General features: G+C 72.1%; 6 protein-coding genes across 6 annotated transcripts; 4 read left to right on the top strand and 2 right to left on the bottom strand.

The window, feature by feature from the left end:
- Window positions 1–1,305: 1,305 nt before the first annotated feature.
- On the top strand, window positions 1,306–5,535 carry RTN4RL2 (reticulon 4 receptor like 2). Its single transcript, XM_074543634.1, has 3 exons — window positions 1,306–1,587; window positions 3,739–4,226; window positions 4,590–5,535. The coding sequence occupies exons 1-3, from the start codon at window positions 1,554–1,556 to the stop codon at window positions 5,328–5,330; spliced, it is 1,263 nt and encodes a 420-aa protein (XP_074399735.1). The 5' UTR covers window positions 1,306–1,553; the 3' UTR covers window positions 5,331–5,535.
- Window positions 5,536–6,565: 1,030 nt separating this feature from the next.
- Window positions 6,566–7,455, bottom strand: TIMM10 (translocase of inner mitochondrial membrane 10). Its single transcript, XM_074543644.1, has 2 exons — window positions 7,320–7,455; window positions 6,566–6,825 (listed from the first exon to the last, which is right to left on the bottom strand). The coding sequence occupies exons 1-2, from the start codon at window positions 7,388–7,390 to the stop codon at window positions 6,624–6,626; spliced, it is 273 nt and encodes a 90-aa protein (XP_074399745.1). The 5' UTR covers window positions 7,391–7,455; the 3' UTR covers window positions 6,566–6,623.
- On the top strand, window positions 7,389–9,194 carry LOC141729410 (uncharacterized). Its single transcript, XM_074543637.1, has 2 exons — window positions 7,389–8,336; window positions 8,857–9,194. The coding sequence occupies exons 1-2, from the start codon at window positions 7,389–7,391 to the stop codon at window positions 8,860–8,862; spliced, it is 954 nt and encodes a 317-aa protein (XP_074399738.1). The 3' UTR covers window positions 8,863–9,194.
- SMTNL1 (smoothelin like 1) lies at window positions 8,873–11,410 on the top strand. The gene is made up of 7 exons (XM_074542191.1): window positions 8,873–9,535; window positions 9,729–9,924; window positions 10,023–10,056; window positions 10,152–10,292; window positions 10,775–10,877; window positions 10,947–11,098; window positions 11,179–11,410. The coding sequence occupies exons 1-7, from the start codon at window positions 8,873–8,875 to the stop codon at window positions 11,321–11,323; spliced, it is 1,434 nt and encodes a 477-aa protein (XP_074398292.1). The 3' UTR covers window positions 11,324–11,410.
- A 157-nt stretch (window positions 11,411–11,567) lies between these two features.
- UBE2L6 (ubiquitin conjugating enzyme E2 L6) lies at window positions 11,568–13,162 on the bottom strand. The gene is made up of 4 exons (XM_074542190.1): window positions 13,010–13,162; window positions 12,479–12,568; window positions 11,800–11,986; window positions 11,568–11,728 (listed from the first exon to the last, which is right to left on the bottom strand). The coding sequence occupies exons 1-4, from the start codon at window positions 13,160–13,162 to the stop codon at window positions 11,568–11,570; spliced, it is 591 nt and encodes a 196-aa protein (XP_074398291.1).
- Window positions 13,163–13,173: 11 nt separating this feature from the next.
- On the top strand, window positions 13,174–16,924 carry SERPING1 (serpin family G member 1). Its single transcript, XM_074543622.1, is given in 10 exon segments — window positions 13,174–13,255; window positions 13,479–13,502; window positions 13,505–13,538; window positions 13,720–13,789; window positions 13,902–14,553; window positions 14,639–14,776; window positions 14,857–15,060; window positions 15,384–15,526; window positions 15,805–16,024; window positions 16,532–16,924. Coding segments are annotated over 10 exon segments (1,800 nt in total). The 5' UTR covers window positions 13,174–13,188; the 3' UTR covers window positions 16,780–16,924.
- The last annotated feature ends 462 nt before the right edge of the window (window positions 16,925–17,386 follow it).

Genomic DNA, 17,386 nt, shown 5'->3' with positions numbered 1-17,386 from the left:
TCCCCACCTGTCCCCACTGCTGCAGCCTCTCATCTGCTCTGCCAGCTGCCCTTCTGTCTGTTCATCACCCGTCCATCTGTCCATCACCCATCCATCTGTCTGTCACCCATCCATCTGTCCATCATCGGTCTGTCTGTCACCTGTCCATCTGTCCCCCTCCAGTCACAACTCCATCCATCCCACCCATCTGTCCCACAACCATCTAGCTGCCCGTTACCTGCCCTTCCCTCCACCTGTCCATCTGTCTGTCCTCCCCATCCTTCACCCATCTCTCCATTCGTCCACCCAATCTCCAGATGTTCTCCGTGCATGTCTGTCCATCTGTCCTCCTCTCCTTATGTCCACCCGTCCATCAATCCATCCTCCACCTCTCTGTCCACCCATCTGTCCCCTCCTTCCAGCCATCATACACAGTCCATCCGTCCATCCCCTCCCTACCCACCCTGTCCCAGCTCCAGCACCCAGAGCAGCCCCCCCGGGCGGGCTCCCCGTCCCAGTTCCAGACCGGCGCTGTCCGGCCGGGGGCTCGGCACCGGGCCGGGGGCACGGGCGGGGGGAGCGGATGGCGGCCCCTGACTCAGCCCCGCGCCGCCCACGCCCCCTCCCACGGCTGCCGCCGCACCAGCTTGTGGCATTTCGCTCGCCGGAGACGGCGCCGCAAACACGCGCCGGTGCCAGCCGGTGCCGGTGCCGCCGCAGCCCGCGCGGCCACGCGTGTCCCCCCACGCGCGGCACCGCCGCGGGGCCCGCGCGTCCCGCACCGCCGCCACCCGCTCTGCCCCGGGCCGGCACCGCCGCGGCGGCACCACGGACAGCGCCGGTCCGGCACCGCGAACAGCGCCGCGGTCCCGCGTGGGTGCGGACACCATCCCCCGCGCCCTCCCGGCGGCTCGCTGGGTGCGGGGCTCCCGGTCCCGCCGCACCCGGGGACAGCCCCCGCGGGGTCCTGCCGTCTACGGGGGCACCAAAGCCCGGCGCCGGTGCGGGGATCGTGGGGCAGAGGGAGGGGCGGACGGACGGACAGACGGACGGACGGACGGACGGACGGAGAGCACCCTCCGTGTCCCGCGGTCACAGCTCCCCACGCTCCCCCGCGCCCTTTCCCCGTGGGGGGAGCGCATCACACCCCGTGTCCCCGTTGGGGGTTCCCCTCCTGAGTCCCGCAGGGCGTGGTCCCCGCGGGCGCCCGCAGCGCGTCCCCCCCTGTCCCCGCTGTCCCCCCTGTCCCGCTGTCCCCGCCGGGAGTCCCTGTGCCCACCCCTGTCCCGCCTGGGGCGGGCCAGCCCGGGAAGGGTTAAACGGCGGGGCCGGCGCGGGGGGCGGAGCGGCCGCCCCGGGATAAGGCGCGGCGCGGGGAGGGCTCAGCCCCACGGAGCCGCGGGCAGCGCCGCGCCGAGCCCACCCGTGCCCGAGCCCGAGCCCACCCGTGCCATGCCCCGGGGCGGCGGCGGCTGCTGCTCCCGGCGGCGCGGCGGGGGCGAAGGGGGCGAGCGGCCCCCCCCGGCACCGGCCATGACCCCGCGGGTGGGCAGCGCCTGAGCGGCCGCCCCGCCATGCGGCCCCCCACGGCTCGGGACCTGCCCCCAGGTAGGCGCGGGGTCGGGCGGGGTCCCGCGGGGGTCGGGCGGACCCGGGGGTGCCCCCCGGAGACCTCGGTCCCGGCTCGGGGCGCCCCGCGGCGCTCGGGGTGCGGGCGCCCCGGGGTGAGCGGGGAGCCCCCGGTGCGCGGGGACCCCGCGGCCGCCCCGAAGGCGCGGCCCGGCGCGGGGGCGCAGTCCCGGGGCACCCCAGGCTGAGTCCCCCCGCGACCCCCGGCGCGACGGTGCCCCCGACCCACGAGGCGCTGCTGCCAGCCCAGCCCGAGGTGTGGCTGTCTCCCGACCCGCGGGGTGGCTGGTGCCAGCCCGGGACCCCCAGCCCGGCGTGGCAGTGCTCCGTGACACGTGGGTACCCGCTGCCATCCCGGGGCACCGTGGGGGTGCCCCACGAGCCCCGGCACGCCCTGTGCAGCAGCGGCGTGCACAGCCCGGCTACTGGCGCTCCACGATCCATGGGGTACCCGGTGGCACCCCGAGAGCCCAGCCCGGAGTGTGGGTACCCCACGATGCCCAGCGGGGTGTGCCCCGCGACTCACGGGGTACGCGGTGCCACCCCTGGAGCCCCAGCGCGGCGCGGAGACGCCCCGCGGTTCCCCGAGTGGCACGGCGGGGAGCCGGGAGCGCCCGGGTCACGCCGCGGGTGGGTGCCGCGGGTCCGTGGGGTACCCGCAACTACCGGGGTGGGGGGGGTTGGCACCCGGGGGGGGGAAGCTGAGAACCGGTGACTTCAGCTCCCAACTGAGTCAGCCCGCGGCGTGGGGGAGTGACAGATGGGACGCGGGTGGGGGGCGCACGCCGGCACGGGGCGCCGGGGGAGGGGGGCGGCGCTGAGCAGATGCGCCGGACGCCTCCGTGGGTGGCTGGGGGGTGGGCACCCCCCCAGCTCGCGGAGCACCGGCAGAGGGGAAGGGAGGGAAGGGGGCGGTGGGACCCCTCGGTGCATCTCCGGTGTGACCTCCGGTGCACCGGAGGGTCCCACCGCCCCCCTCCTTCCTCTCCCCTCCCCCGGTAGCGGCGACTGGGCGCATCCACGCATCCCCGGGCGTGGATCCAGGCCGCCGGGCTGAATTATGGATGAAGCTCTCGGGTTGCAGCCTGAGGGGGGGATGGACACGGGTGGGGGGGGGGGGGAAGGGGGGGATGCTGAACACCCGGAGCGGCGGCGCGTGTCGTCAGCCCGCGCCCACGCGTGCCCCGCCCCACACGTGGCCGCGGCACGCGCGCACGTGGCACCGCCCCGTTTGGGGAGGGGGCTCGGACCCCCCCCCAGAGTGGGGTGAGGGGGGTCCCAGGGGTCCGTGACCCCGTGAGGCGTTCCGGTGGACCGTGGGGCGGACACGGTCCCGTGGCAGTGTGGGCACGGCAGGGGGGGTCAGGGAGCTTTGGGGGTCCCTGGGGAGCGGGGCCCCAGTGGCAGGGGCAGCCCCAGAAGGTCGCAGGTGGACGGCCACTGTTTGGGGTGCCCGGCATTGGTGCTGTGCAGCAGCACAGTCCTGGGGGGTCTCTGGGGATCACAGTGCTATGGGCTGATGTGGGTCTGGGGGCTGCAAGGGGCGCTCAGTGCTATGGGGCGTCATGACCTTGGGATTCTCTAGGGCTCTGTGGTGGTCCTAGGGATCTCCTAGGGGACCATGGCTGCGTGGGTGGGCACAGCCTTGGGGGGTCCCTGGGGGGGAGACATGGCCCTCAGGGGCCTCCTGGGGGCCATGGCCCTGCGGGTGGGCACAGTCCCTGCCTCGGGGTGTCCAGCCCTACAGGGTGGTGATGACCTTGGCATTCTCCTGGGGAACCGTGGCCTTACAGAGCTGGTGTGGCTTTGGAGGGCTTCTAGGAGAGCCCAGCCCTATGGGGTTGCCATGACCTTGGGGTTCTCCTGGGCAACCACGGCCCTAAGGGTGGGTTCAGTCCTGGGGGCCTCCTTGGGGTGCCCAGGATCAGGACCTTGGGACTCTCCCTAAGGATGGGGTGGGTACGGCCCCGGGGGGCTCCCAGAGCCGTCCGTGGCCCCGGGATGTTCCTGGTGGGCACGGCCCGGGGAGGGCACGGCTCTACGGGCTCCGGGGGCGGCGGGGGGCGGGCGGTGGCGGCGCGGGGGTCGGGGACGCGGGTGCCCCGCGCTGACGCCCCGCTGTGCCCTCAGGCGGGCGCCCGGCGGCCCTGCTGCTGCTGGCGGCGCTGGTGTGGGTGCCCGGCGGGGCTCCCGCCTGCCCCGCGCTCTGCACCTGCTACGTCTCGCCGCCCACCGTCAGCTGCCAGGCCAACAACTTCTCCTCGGTGCCCGCGGGGCTCCCGCCCGGCGCCCGCCGCCTCTTCCTGCAGAACAACGTCATCGGGGCGCTGCGGGCGGGCACCTTCGGGCCCAGCACCGTCACCCTCTGGCTCTACTCCAACAACATCTCCTCCATCCAGCCGGGCACCTTCCGCCACCTGCCCGCCCTGGAGGAGCTCGACCTGGGTGACAACCCGCACCTCCGCGTCCTGGCCCCCGACACCTTCCACGGCCTCCACCGCCTCCAGGCCCTGCACCTGTACCGGTGCCGGCTGGCCAACCTGCCCAGCGGCATCTTCCGCGGCCTCCGCAGCCTCCAGTACCTCTACCTGCAGGAGAACGGGCTGCTCTACCTCCAGGTGGGTGAGCAGGCAGGCACAGAGGTGGGACTGGGCAGGGTGATGGTGACAAGCCATGGAGACAGGATGTGGGACAAGGTGGTGCTGGCACGGCCAGAATGCGCGACAGGAGATGCTGAGGGAGCAGGGTGATGGCCGTGGGGCAGGACCATGGGTGACACCAGCATGGCAGGGACATAGGACAAGGTCTTGCACGATGCTCACAGAGCAGGGACACAGGAGGGGGTGACGGGCAATGCTGGCAGGACTGGGCCCCACGGCAGGGCTCTGTGGGGCCCACACCAGTGTCTCTGCAGCTGATGCCCACCAGGCAGGGCCACAGAGCAGCACAGTGAGCCCTCACCCCTCTCCCGTTCCCCGCAGGATGATCTCTTTGCCGACCTGGCCAACCTGAGCCACCTCTTCCTGCACGGCAACCGGCTGCGGGCGCTGTCCGAGGGCGTCTTCCGCGGGCTCTCGAGCCTGGACCGCCTGCTGCTGCACGCCAACCGGCTGGCAGCCATCCACCGCCGCGCCTTCGGGGGCCTGGCGCGCCTCACCATCCTCTACTTGTTCAACAACAGCCTGGTGGCCCTGCCCGGGGACCCGCTGGCCGCGCTGCCCTCGCTGCAGTTCCTGCGCCTCAACGCCAACCCCTGGGCCTGCGACTGCCGCGCGCGCCCGCTCTGGGCCTGGTTCCGGCGCACGCGCGTCTCCAGCTCGCCGGTGCCGTGCGCGAGCCCCCCTCAGCGCCGCGGCACCGACCTGCGCCACCTGCGGCCCCGCGACTTCGACGCCTGCCCCGAGGACGACGACGACGACGAGGAGGAGATGGAAGACGGCAACGGCAGCAACGGGGTGGCGGTGATGGGCACCCCGGGGCGGGCGCTGGGGCGCCCCGGCACCCTCCCGGCCGCGCCGCCCTCCGCCTTCTACCGCGACGGGCTGCCCCCCCACGACCTGCGGGGACCCCAGCCCCGGCCGCCGCCCCCGTCCCGTGACTCCCGCGGGCCCCCCGAGGACGCCAGCTGCCCCCACGACCCCTGCGCCCCCATGGCCGCCGCCGCGCCCCGCCGGGCCCCCGCCCTCCTGCCCCTCCTGGCTCTGATCCTGCCCCGACTCTGAGCCCCCCTCGGGGGTCCCAGCTCCTCGGGGCAACCGTGCCCCCCTTCTCCCCAGGGGAGGCCTCAAGAACTGTGGGGAACAGCCGGCGGGGGGGGGGGGGGGCGCAGGATGCAGAAGGGGGTCCCCTCCCATCCTGAGCGGGAAAAACCCCCAACAGGAACCAAAAGGTGGGAAATTATTTATTAAAAATGGTCTTATTTTGGGAGAGCGGGGCCTGGCTGCTGTGGGTGGGCCACTGTCGATCCAGGTCACCGCCTGCCGCTCCTGAAATATTGATAGGAGCGGCGGGTGGCAGGGCAGCGAGACGTGCAGGGCGCTGCGGGGGGGACGGACGGACACCCCCTGCAGGACACACACACCACACCCCCCACCGCGGGGCCGGTGACACGCGGGCTGCCGTGACGGCGCCACCCCGCACCCCGGGCAGTGCTGGCGGGTGTCACGGGAGCCGCGGGGCGCAGAGCAGAGCCACCCCCGCGCCCTGCACTGCCTGACCCACTTCCCGCAGGCACACGGATGGAGCACACGGATGGAGCACACGCTGCCGGGCTGCGGGCACGGGGACAGTGCCCACCCCCTGCCCGCGGTCCCTCTGGGCGTGTGTCACATCCTGCCCCTCGGTGGGTGTCCCTCACACAGCGTGGGGTGTCCCTCAGCGGTGTAACTCACTGGGTGTCCGTGTCTCCTGCTCCCTCATCCCCTCCAGGTGTCCCCAGGGGTGTGTGGGGTGTCTGTCTGTGTGTGTGCACACTGTCCCCACGTGGGTGTGCTCGTGTCCCCGTATGTGGGACTGTCCCCATGCCCCCTCCCCGTGGTCTCTGGCTGTCCCCACGTGGTCCTTCCCCAGACAGAGATGTCCCTGGGCTGTCCCCACGTGGTCCCATCTGTGTATCCTCAAACAGGGCTGGGTCTTCTGGGAGTGTCCCTGCGAGGGTGTCCCTGTGCCCTGCCCCTAGGGGGCTGTGTCCCTGTGCAGGGCCCCCCCCTGTCCCCTCTGGTGACCCCCAGCACAGACAGACAGGGAGGGGCTGAGCCCTGTCCCACCCCACTGGGGATTACAAGGGGCTCAGCCCAGCTCTGCCTAATCCGGGGGATTACACGGGCTGGGCCCAGCCGGGGGGGCACCCAGGGGTGCCCCCCACAAGGACACAGCACGTGGCAGCTGGGGACAACAAGGGGGGCTCCCAGCAGCAACCACGGGCACCACGTACCCCAACAGACGGCCACAGGGTGGGTTTGGGGGTGAGGGGAGCGCAGCAGACGCCCAGGTTTATTGGGGTGATGGGTAGGGGCTCAAGCGGTGCCGCTGCCCTGCTGCATCCGCTTGAGCAGCTCCTCGTCCTGCAGCGACAGCTCCGTCAGCTTCTTGCCCATCCGCTCGTGCACCTCCAGGTACTTGGCCACGCAGCGGTCCAGGCACACGCACTCCCCTTTGGACAGCTCCGACTCCTTGTAGAACGGCGGCACGCACTTGCGGTGGCACGCCTGGGTCATCCTGCACGGAGCGCACCGCACCTGAGCCCCGCGCCGGCCGGGACCCGGCCCCCAGCCCAGCACACCCCGTACTCCGCCATCGCCACCCCCGACACCCCGACCCCGCACCCCAACATCTCCTGTGCCCCGCCATCGCCACCCCGGGACCCAGCCCCGCACCTCCGCACCCCCGTTATCGCCATCCCCGGCACCCCCAGCCCTTGCACCCCAACACCTGCTGCACCCGCATCATCACCGAGCGGGACCCCGGCCTCTGCACCCCACCAAGCCCAGCACCCCCGTCATCGCCACCCCGGCACCCCTAGGACCACCCGCCGTCCCCACCCTCAGGCATCTCCGGTTCCCCTCCCCATTTCCCGGGTGTCTCCCAGGACCCCCCGCACTCCCCGACAACCCCAGGGTCCCCCAGTGCCTCTGACACCCGCTAGTGTCCCCCAAGCCACTGACACCCCTGGTATCCCAGCGCCGCCAGTGCTCTCTCCCGGCGGGCCTCACCGGTTGTACATGTCGGCCATCATCTCAACCTCCAGCTCGGCCGCCAGCTGCTGAGCCCGCAGCGGATCCATGGCGGCCAGCACCGGCCCCGCTCGGTCCCGGTCCCGATCACGGTCCCTCTGGGCCCGACCCCGCTCGGATCCGCCCCGTTGGACCCGCACGGTCCCACTCGGTTCGGGACCCGGCGGCGGCTCCTGCAGGAACCACGTGGGCGCCGCGCTTCCGCCCACCCGCGCAGAGGCCCCGCCCCACCGCCGGCGCCACCCAATCGCGTGCAGGAGGAGGCGGGACCAGGGGTGCACCTCTGTCGCTGATTGGTCCCGCGGAAGGGGCGTGGCGCCGGCCGCGGCCGAGCGGCGGGAGGGGAGCGGTGGAGCGCGCGCTCGGCCCGGCCTTTGCCCCGCAGGGGGCGGGGTCACGGCAAGGGGGCGTGTCCAGGCCGGGGAGGGCGGGGCCATTGCAGGGACCTCACCCGGGCATGGCCGGGGGGCTTCGGGTCCCTTCCTGTGTGTCCCCTGTTCCTCGTGTCCCCGGGTCCTCCTGTGTCCCGCCGTCCTGCCCGGGCTGTCCCCGTGTGCCCTGTGTCCCCGCGTGTCTGTGTCTACTATTGCCCCCGGGAGTCTGCTCCCCCCGCGCTCCCCGTGTCCCCGGTGTGTCCCCCGTGTGCCCGTGTCCGCGCTGTGTCCCCCGAACACCCCGGCGTGTCCGTGTTCCCCACCTCGCCCGTGTGCTTGTGACCCCCAAGTCTCCCTGTCCCTGCCCAGGGTGTCCGTGTCCCCTGTGCCCCTCGGGTGGCACGGCACGGTTCGGTCCCCTCCCCGTGCGGTGTCGCCGCTGTCCGGGAGGGGCTGTCGGCGCGTTTCCCCTCCGCAGCCGTGCCTGGTGTCCGGCCCGGCCCCACGCGTGCCCCGCGGGTGGGCGGTGAGTGAAGGCGGCACCTGCCCCCGCCGGGTAAAAATAGCGCCGGGCGGGGGGGCCGGGGCGCAGCCGGGCCGGCGGAGCGGGAGCAGCCGCAGGGTACGGGCCGAGGGGCTCGGGGGGCTCCGGGAGCACCGGGGCTACGGGAGCGGCTGGGAGGGTGCGGGCTGGGGGGGCACCGGGGAGAAGCACCGGAGGGCAGCAACGGAGACCGGGAATGGGTTGTAGGGGGCCGGCAGAGGGAATGGGAGGGCAGCGAGAAGACATGTGGGGCCGGGAGGGGGACATGGCGGGGCCGGGATGGGATCCGGGCGCTCGGGAGGGGACAGGGGGGCAGGAGGGGGTACGGGGGGCTGACGTGGGGCATGAGGGCAATGGGAGGGTTGGTTTGGGGCTTAGGGGGCTGCAGGAAGACGTGAGGGGCCGGGCTGTGCTGTTGGGGGGCCGGGATGGGGCATGGGGGGGCCGGAGTGGGACAACCGGAGTGCACAGCGTGGGAGGGGGAGGGCATGGGGAGAGGGACAGGAGGAGGCTTGGCCGGGCTGGGGGACTATGGGGGGCACGGGCAGGCTCACGGCGTCATCGGGGGCACCCCAGTGACAGCCCTGTGCCCCTGCAGCAGTGACCGCAGCAACATGGAGGCTCTGGGAGACGCTGAAACCCCCACCTCGGACACCCCCACTTCGGAAACCCCCATTTCGACAACCCTCACCTCGGACACCCCCGCCTCGGACACCCCCACCGCTACTCCCGGCACCCCCACCTCGGACACCCCCACCCCCGGCACCCCCACCCAGGACACCCCCACTGCGAGCACCCCCATCCCCGGCACCCCCACCTCGAGTACCCCCACCCTCGGCACCCCCACCTCGGACACCCCCTCTGACCCCGCCGCGGGGCCCGGGGAGGGCAGCGGGGAGGCGACGACTGCAGGGGGTGGGGAGGAGGCTCGGGAAGCGGGGGGCGATGGGGGGGACACGGGGGGTGAAGGGAAGGATACGGGGGGCGATGGGGGGGACACGGGAGGCGATGGGGGGGACACGGGGGGTGAAGGGAAGGATACGGGGGGCGATGGGGAGGGTACGGGGGGCGAGGCTGCCGGGGATGGCGGAGCAGAAGCGCCCCGGGGTGCCGGGGGCGATGCCGGGGATGGTGGTGTCGATGCCGGGGCAGGAACAGCCGGGGGCACCGGAGGGGGCACCGGAGGGGGCACCGGAGGGGGCACCGGAGGGGATACCGAGGAGGGTACCGAGGGAAAAGCGGCGCCGGCGGCAGCGGGCAGCTCCCAGCGCCGACAGGTGAGGAGGGGTTGGGAGGGAGGCGGTGGCACAGTCAGGGCAGAGGCGGTGGGAGGGCAGCTGCGGTACGGGTGGGACAGGGGAGGCTTTACTGGGGCAGGGTGAGAGTGCCAGGGCCAGCGTGACAGTGCCAGGGACATTGTGTGAGTGACACTGACCGTGCTGGCAGTGCCACCCTGCCTGTGCCTTACAGGAACCCACTTGGCTTCAGGACGAGGACGATGAGCTGTGGCCTGAGTTCCCTCCCTGCTCGTCCCCAGAGGGGGCCACCAGCCCTACGTCCCCTATGTCCCCTACATCCCCTACGTCCCCCATGCCCCCTACGTCCCCCATGTCCCCTACATCTCCCACGTCCCCTATGTCCCCAGCATCCCCAGTGTCCCCCACAGGTAAGAGCCATTTGGGCAATGGCACCCGGGTGTCCTGGGGTCCCTGCTGCCCCTCAGTGCCCCCTTCCAGCGCTCTGACCCCTTCTCTCTCCTTGCAGCTGGCACCGCCGAGGACACGGGGGGCAGCACGAGGTGTGTCCCCACGGGTGGCATCCCGGTCCCCCCACGGCAGGGATGGCACCCCCCAGCGCCCTGCTCATGGCTGTCCCACCCGTGTGTGCCTGCAGGGCTGCTCCAGCGGGGGGGACACGGGACAAGGCAGCCCCCGGCTCGGCGAGACAGAAGTTGAGGCTGGAGGGGGCCGGGGGACGGCCACGAGTGGGGGCTCGGGCACAGGGGCGCAGCGCCATCCTGGAGAAGTTCGGAGGGTGAGGGGGCCTGGCCCCGCGGGGGCAGGAGGGGCACTGAGGGAAAGGAGGACCCCGGGTTTTGGGGGTCTACAGAACAGCCAGGGACAGTGGGATGGATGAAAGCAGTGGGGGTGTTGGAAGGCAATGGGAGGTACAGGGAAAATTGGGGGGCATGGCAGGGGCATGGGGCGGGGGGGGGTTGTTGGGGGGCACAGGGCAATGGGGTCACTGGAGAACTGGGGCTCTGTGGGGCAATGGTGACACAGGGGGGACATGGGGCAATGAGGGAGGGTTTGGGGCACAGGGGGTATTGGGGGCATGGGGCAATGAGGGGTACAGGGATAAATGGGGGGTCCATAGAGCAGTAGGGTGGTGGGACAGGGGGCTGTGTGGCCATGAGGCATTGGGGGCCCAGAGCCACGGGGCAATGGGGTCACGGAGGGGCTGGAGTCCCTGTGAGGGACCGTGGGGTGGGGATCCCACATGCCAGGTCCCCCCAGGGCTGCCAAGGGCCCAGCCCCGCACCTGCGGCGCTCGGGCGGGGCCGCCACGGTCAAGACGATGCTGCTGGAGTGGTGCCGCGCCCGCACCCGCGGGTACCCGGTGAGCACCGGGGGGGCGGCGGGAGGGTCCGGGGGGGCCCGGGGGTGGCCTGACCCCCTGTCTGCGCAGAACGTGGACGTGCAGAACTTCTCGGGGAGCTGGGGCAGCGGCCTGGCCTTCTGCGCCCTCCTGCACAGCTTCTTCCCCGACGCCTTCGACTTCGCTGCGCTGGAGCCCAGCGCCCGCCGGGACAACTTCGCCCTGGCCTTCGCCACCGCCGAGTGCGTGAGCGCCGCGCCGGCCCCTCGGTGCCCCCGGACCCCCCGGGCGGCGCCGGTGACCACCGTGTCCCTTGCCGCAGGGAGCGGGCGGGCTGTGCCCCGCTGCTGGAGGTGGAGGACATGGTGCGGCTGCCGGTGCCCGACGCCAAGTGCGTGTACACGTACGTGCAGGAGCTGTACCGCTGCCTGGTGGCCAAGGGGCTCGTCAAGACCAAGAAGCGCTGACAGGGAGGGTCCCCCACAGCCCCCCAGATGTGCCACCCCCTCCTCGTCCCCTGCTCTGTCCCCCAGCAGTAAAGGCCGTGGTTCCAGGCGGTGTGGCCTCGTCTCTGCCCAGTGTCTGGGCACTGTCACCAGGTTGGGGCACAGTCACCTGGAGGGTGACATATCCCCCAGGGCTCCCGGAGCCCCCCACCCTCCCAGTGAGGCCCCACGGAGCCGGAGCAGGTGATGCAGATAATTTACTGCCTCATGTGCGGGGCTGGGGGCGCGGCTCGGCGTGGAGCCGGGTGTACTCCTCAGCCCGGCGCCGGAACTCCTCGGGGCGCTCCTGCAGCTCCCGGGCCACGTCGGGCCGCAGCAGCCGCCGGAGGTCCGGGCTGTCCAGCTGCAGCAGCAGGTCCTGGAGCACTGCAGGGGCACGGGGGATGTCAGGGGGGCGCCCACCCCCTGCGCTGTGCCCCCATCCCCGCCGTGCCCACCTTGGATGGCGCGGGTGGCGGACTTCCAGTGCCCGTGGCTGGTGAGGGGCTGGCACACACGGCCCTCGAGGTCCACGCTGGGGTGGTAGATGGGCGTGCGGAGGGTGGCGCAGGGCGGCTCATGCGGGTGGTTCGGGGAGAAGGTCAGCTCGAAGCGGAAGGCGCCAGCGTTGTATGGGGGGTTGTTCTGCCGGGGGATGGGGGCACCTCAGCCCCCTGTGCCGCAGCGTCCATCGCGGGGAGGGGAGGGACCTGTCCAGCCCTGATACCCTGTGCCCCTCATAGAAACTACCTGTGCCAGCCCGAGCCCCGCAGGAGGGGAATCTCCACCCGGTGTCCCCAGCCCAGGACCTGCAGCGTCCTCAGAGGGGCCCTCCCCAGTTCTGTCCTGCGGGGAACTCTCACTCAGTGACGTAGCCCCGTCCCAAGGAGGGCCCTCACTCAGTGACACCGCCCCGTCCCAAGGAGGGCCCTCACTCAGTGACACCGCCCCGTCCCAAGGGGGACCCTCACTCAGTGACACCGCCCCGTCCCAAGGGTCACCCCCGTCCCTCCCATGTCCCCAGGGGCACATCCCTCATCAAGCCCCCATGTCCCCATGCGCAGGGGACCCCCACAGCCCCGCTCCCCAGGACTCCCCGCAGCCCCCCGTGCCCCCCCCGTGCCTCTCCCCACGCACGGGCAGCAGGAGTCCCGTCCAGCGCCGCACGTTCCCGTCCAGCGGCCGCACGTCGCGGGCCCCCTCCCAGCTCCGCGCCTCCTCCAGCTCCTGCGGGAAGGGGTGGGGCGGGTGTGGGCGGAGGTGTGTCCCCAGAGACCCCTCCATAGGGTAATCCTCCTCCCGGGACCCCCCTCTGGGCGGGGCCGCCTGCAGACCCCGCCTGAATGGGCAGGGTTTATTTACCGGGCACGCTTTTATGGACGGGGCCGGAATTCTGGACACACCCCTGGGCGGGACCGCCCCGCCGGGGAAACGAAACTGAAACGTGCCGGGGTGATTGTCACCCCCGCACCGGAGACCCTGCACCCCGGTACTGCTTCCCTCGCACCCCGCCACCGGCACCCCCGGCACTGACACCCCCAGCACTGCCTCTCTCCGGTACCGGGACCCCCTCCCCGGGCGCTGACATCCCCCAGCACCGCCTCTCCCGCACCCCGGTACCGCTATCCCCGCACTGGCACTAACACTCCCCGGAACCCCCTTTCGCACCCCGGTACCGGGACCCGCGCACTGTGAGCTCGGGCCCCCCGGTCCCCGCTCCGGTGCGGACACCAGGACCCCCGCGCCGGTACCGCAGCGGCACCGGAGTCTTGCTCCCGTCCCGGTGCTCCCGGTGCCCACCTTGGCGATCCGCCCGGCCATGGTGATCGGTACCCGGTGCCACGGGGATGGGCTCCGTGGGGTCACGCCTCCGGCCGGGCGGGACGAGATTCTGCGGCCGCGTCCCCGGCACGGGTGGGTGGGCGGGCACGGACGGGCCGGGGGCGGCCGGCGACCCCCATCACCGCGGGGTGTGCCAGGGGTGACACAGAGCCGGCACCCCGCGCAGACGGGCGGCTGACGGGACCGAAACGGGACGCGGGGCGGCATCTCGGCTGCCTCCGCACCCCCGTGCCCGCCCCCGCATTACCGGCAGTGTCCCGGCTGATTTACGGGAAGTTCCTTAATTTTTAACCAGGCAGGGTCGGAGCCGGCCAGATCTCCCGGACACGCAGGGACCGACCCGCCGGGCACCCAGGTGGGCCCGGGGCGCTGCCACCTCCCGTCCCCCACAGCCGGTCCGACGGGGGGACAGAGCGGGGGCTCCCCGGGACGGGGGTACGGGTGGGGGTACGGGTGGTGCAGGGAGTGGGGTGGGGGGTGCCGGGGTGGGGGATGCTGGGTGTCTGTCCTGTCCTTGACCTGTGCCCTCCCGCCAGCATGGCCATCAAGACACCCTGGCTGCCTCTGGCCTGGCTGGTGGCCACAGCCACGGTCACTGTCACCCCGGTAAGTGTGGCTCAGGGACACGGGCTCCCTGTGCCCGACACCCCTCCAGACTCCTCATCCGAGCCCCCACCCGAGTACCCCATGCCCCCCTCACACACATCCCTGTGCCCAGGTGCTCGCTCTGGAGGCCGCTCCCAGCTGGACGCCGCTGCTTGGGGAGCCCCCGACACCTCCTGTGCCCCCTGCTCGTACTCCGGCTCCCTCGCAGGACGTGGGGACCCCCAGCGCTCACCCCGAGGGGCTGCCGGGCTGGGGTGTCACAGATGTGACAGCGCCGGCGGGGGCACTGGAGGAGCTGGACACCGCAGCCGATGGCTGGGGTATCACAGATGTCCCCAGCCCCACAGCGACAGAGGGGCCACTGGAGGAGCTGGACACCGCAGCCGATGGCTGGGGTATCACAGATGTCCCCAGCCCCACAGCGACAGAGGGGCCACTGGAGGAGCTGGACACCGCAGCCGATGGCTGGGGTATCACAGATGTCCCCAGCCCCACAGCGACAGAGGGGGCACTGGAGGAGCTGGACTCCATTGGCACCACGGCAGTGCCCACGCCCGGCACCAGCGCCCCGCCGTGCCCTGGGGACGAGGAGCCGCCCAACGCCTGCGGGGAGCCCACGGGGGAGCAGCGGGCTGCCGTGGCCGAGGCTCTGGGCACCTTCGCCCTCCGCTTCTACCAGCGCATGGCAGAGGAGGCCGGGCCCGACGCCAACCTGCTCTTCTCCCCCATCACCGTCGCCACGGGGCTCTCGCACCTGCTACTGGGTGAGGGGCTGCCCGCGGGCACCGGCGATGCCGTGTCACCGCTGTCCCAGCCGGGCACCGAGCCGAGCCTCCCCTGTGCCCGCAGGAGCCCGCGGAGAAACGCAGGAGCGTCTGGCCGCCCTCCTGGCGTACCCGCCGGGGCTGCACTGCGTGCACGGCGCCCTGCAGCAGCTGGCCAGCACGCCAGGCCTCTTCTCGGCCGCCCAGATTTTCCACAACCCAGGTGAGGCGGGCACCGGGTGCCGGTGGGGCGCCGCTCTCGGCCGGGCACCAGGGCTGACAGCGGGCCGTGCCGCCGCGCAGAGCTGCAGCTCCGGCCCCGCTTCCTCAACGACTCCCTGCGCTTCTACGGCGCCCGCCCGTACGCTCTGAGCGGCAACGAGAGCCTGGACCTGCAGCGCATCAACGCCTGGGTGCGGGAGGCCAGCAAGGGGCTGCTGCCCTCGCTGCTCTCCGCGCTGCCCCCCGAGCCCAGCCTGCTGCTGCTCAGCGCCGTCCATCTGCGCGGTACGGCCCCGCCACCGGGCATCCCCCTGGCATCCCCCGGGCATCTCCCGGGCATCCCTCGGCCATCCTTCGAGCATCTCCCGGGCATCCCCCTGAGCATCCCCTCGGGCATCCTTCGGGCATCCCCTGGGTATCCCCCGGGTATCCCCTCGGTCATCCCCCGTGCATCTCCCGGACATCCCTCGGGCATCCTTCGGGCATCTCTCGAGCATCCCCCTGAGCATCCCCTGGCCATCCCCCGGGCAGAGGGCGCGGGGCTGAGGCCGCCCGGCGCGGCCCCCCCGGTGCCCCGGTGCCCTAGCCGCGGTGCCGTGTCCCCGCAGCCGCCTGGCGCACGCCGCTGGACCGCAAGAAGACGGTGCTGCTGCCCTTCCTGCGGCCCGGGCAGAGCCCCCGCAAGGTGCCCACCATGACCAGCGCCAAGTACCCCGTGGCCTCCTTCAGCGACTCCCGCCTGCGGGTCCAGGTAGCCCCGCCAGGTGCTGGGGGTCACTGCTAGGGGGATGTTGGCATGATGCCACTGCAGCGGAACTAAGGAGGAGTGCCAGGCTGTGATATAACTCCTGCGGCACTCGGGGAGGATGCCAGGCTGATGTCACTGCCCTGGCACTGAAAGGGGCACAGGCTGTGCTCTCGCTCCCCTGGGGCTTTGGGGGATGCCAGGCTGGCACCTCTCTGGTGGCACCGTGGGGGTGCCAGTCCGTGGGGTCCCGCAGGGGCTCTTAGGGGGGTTCTGCCCCACAGGTGGGGCGGCTGGAGCTGCACGGGGGGCTGAGCCTCGTGGTGCTGATGCCGCGGGAGCCGCTGGAGCCCCTGGAGAGCCTGGAGTGGGCGCTGGACCCCGCCACCTTCCTGGCGCTGCTGCGGCGGGCGGCCCGCACCCCGCCCCGGGCCACCGCGCTGTCCCTGCCCCGCCTGCGCCTCGACCTCGCCCTGGACGTGGTGCCTCTGCTCCACGACATGGGTAAGGACACCTCTGGTCGCACCGCAGGGGCTGGCTGGCCCGCGGGGTCACATCGCTCCCGGTGCGGTGACCTTAACACGGGCCCTGCCCTTCCCTGAGGATCACTTTCCCCAGGGTCCCCAAAGGCCACAATGTCCCCAGTATCCCCTGAGTCCCCTCCACCCTCCCGTGTCTCTGGTGTCCCCCATGTCCCCAGTGCCCCGGATGTGCCCCGCTCCCCCCAGCGCCCCTAAATGTCCCCTTACATCCCAGTGTCCCCAAATTATCCCCAGCGGCCCGAACATCCCCCATCTCCCCGGTGTCCCCCTCACATCCCTGAGCGTCCCCTGGCGCCCCCCAGTGTCCCCGCTGAGTCCCCGCTGTGTCCCCGCTGTGTCCCTGTGTCCCGATGTCCCCGTCCCTCCGGTTTTCTCCGGACGCCCCGTGTCCCCGGGTCCCCTCGGTGTCCCCTCGGTGTCCCTTCGGCCCCCGTGTTGGGCGGGAGTGTCGCTGAGGCCGGTGCCGCAGATTTCGGGCTATTCCTGGACGCGGAGCTGTGCGGGCTGGCGCGGGGCCCGGCCGCGGTGGACACGGCGCGGCACCGGGCGGTGCTGGCGCTGGACGAGGCCGGCGTGGAGGCGGCGGCGGCCATGGCCACCTCGGTGGCGCGCTCGGCCCTGGTGCTGGAGGCCCTGCGCCCCTTCCTCTTCGTCCTCTGGCACAACAGCGGCGACTTCCCCGTTTTCATGGGCCGTCTCAGCGACCCGCAGCCCTGACTCTGCTCCTCCTGTGCCTGTCCTCCCTCCTGCCATCCCTCCATCCTTCCCTCCCGCTCCCTCCTCCCTCCATCCCTGCCTCCTCCTCTCCCTGCTTCCCTCCTTCCTCCTCTCCTCTCCTCTCCTCTCCTCTCCTCTCCTCTCCTCTCCTCTCCTCTCCTCTCCTCTCCTCTCCTCTCCTCTCCTCTCCTCTCCTCTCCTCTCCTCTCCTCTCCTCTCCTCTCCTCTCCTCTCCTCTCCTCTCCTCTCCTCTCCTCTCCTCTCCTCTCCTCTCCTCTCCTCTCCTCTCCTCTCCTCTCCTCTCCTCTCCTCTCCTCTCCTCTCCTCTCCTCTCCTCTCCTCTCCTCTCCTCTCCTCTCCTCTCCCCTCTCCCCTCTCCCCTCTCCCTCTCCCCTCTCCCCTCTCCCTCCACACTCCCTAGGGCACCAGGAGATCCCTGCTCCTCCCGTGCCTCAGTTTCCCCGCCAGTTCGGGGTCCCAATAAATGCACCATCCACCTCTTGCCTCCTGCGTGTGAGGAGGGGAAGGGACAGGCTGGGGGCACCAGGGACCCCGCTCTGCGCCAGGCTGTGTGCCAGGGGTGGTGGCAGCGCGGGGGCAGGTGACA

This window comes from Zonotrichia albicollis, chromosome 6, assembly GCF_047830755.1.
Source record: "Zonotrichia albicollis isolate bZonAlb1 chromosome 6, bZonAlb1.hap1, whole genome shotgun sequence".
In the NCBI taxonomy this organism is placed as follows: Eukaryota; Metazoa; Chordata; class Aves; order Passeriformes; family Passerellidae; genus Zonotrichia; species Zonotrichia albicollis.
This window is presented reverse-complemented; position numbering and strand designations above follow the sequence as displayed.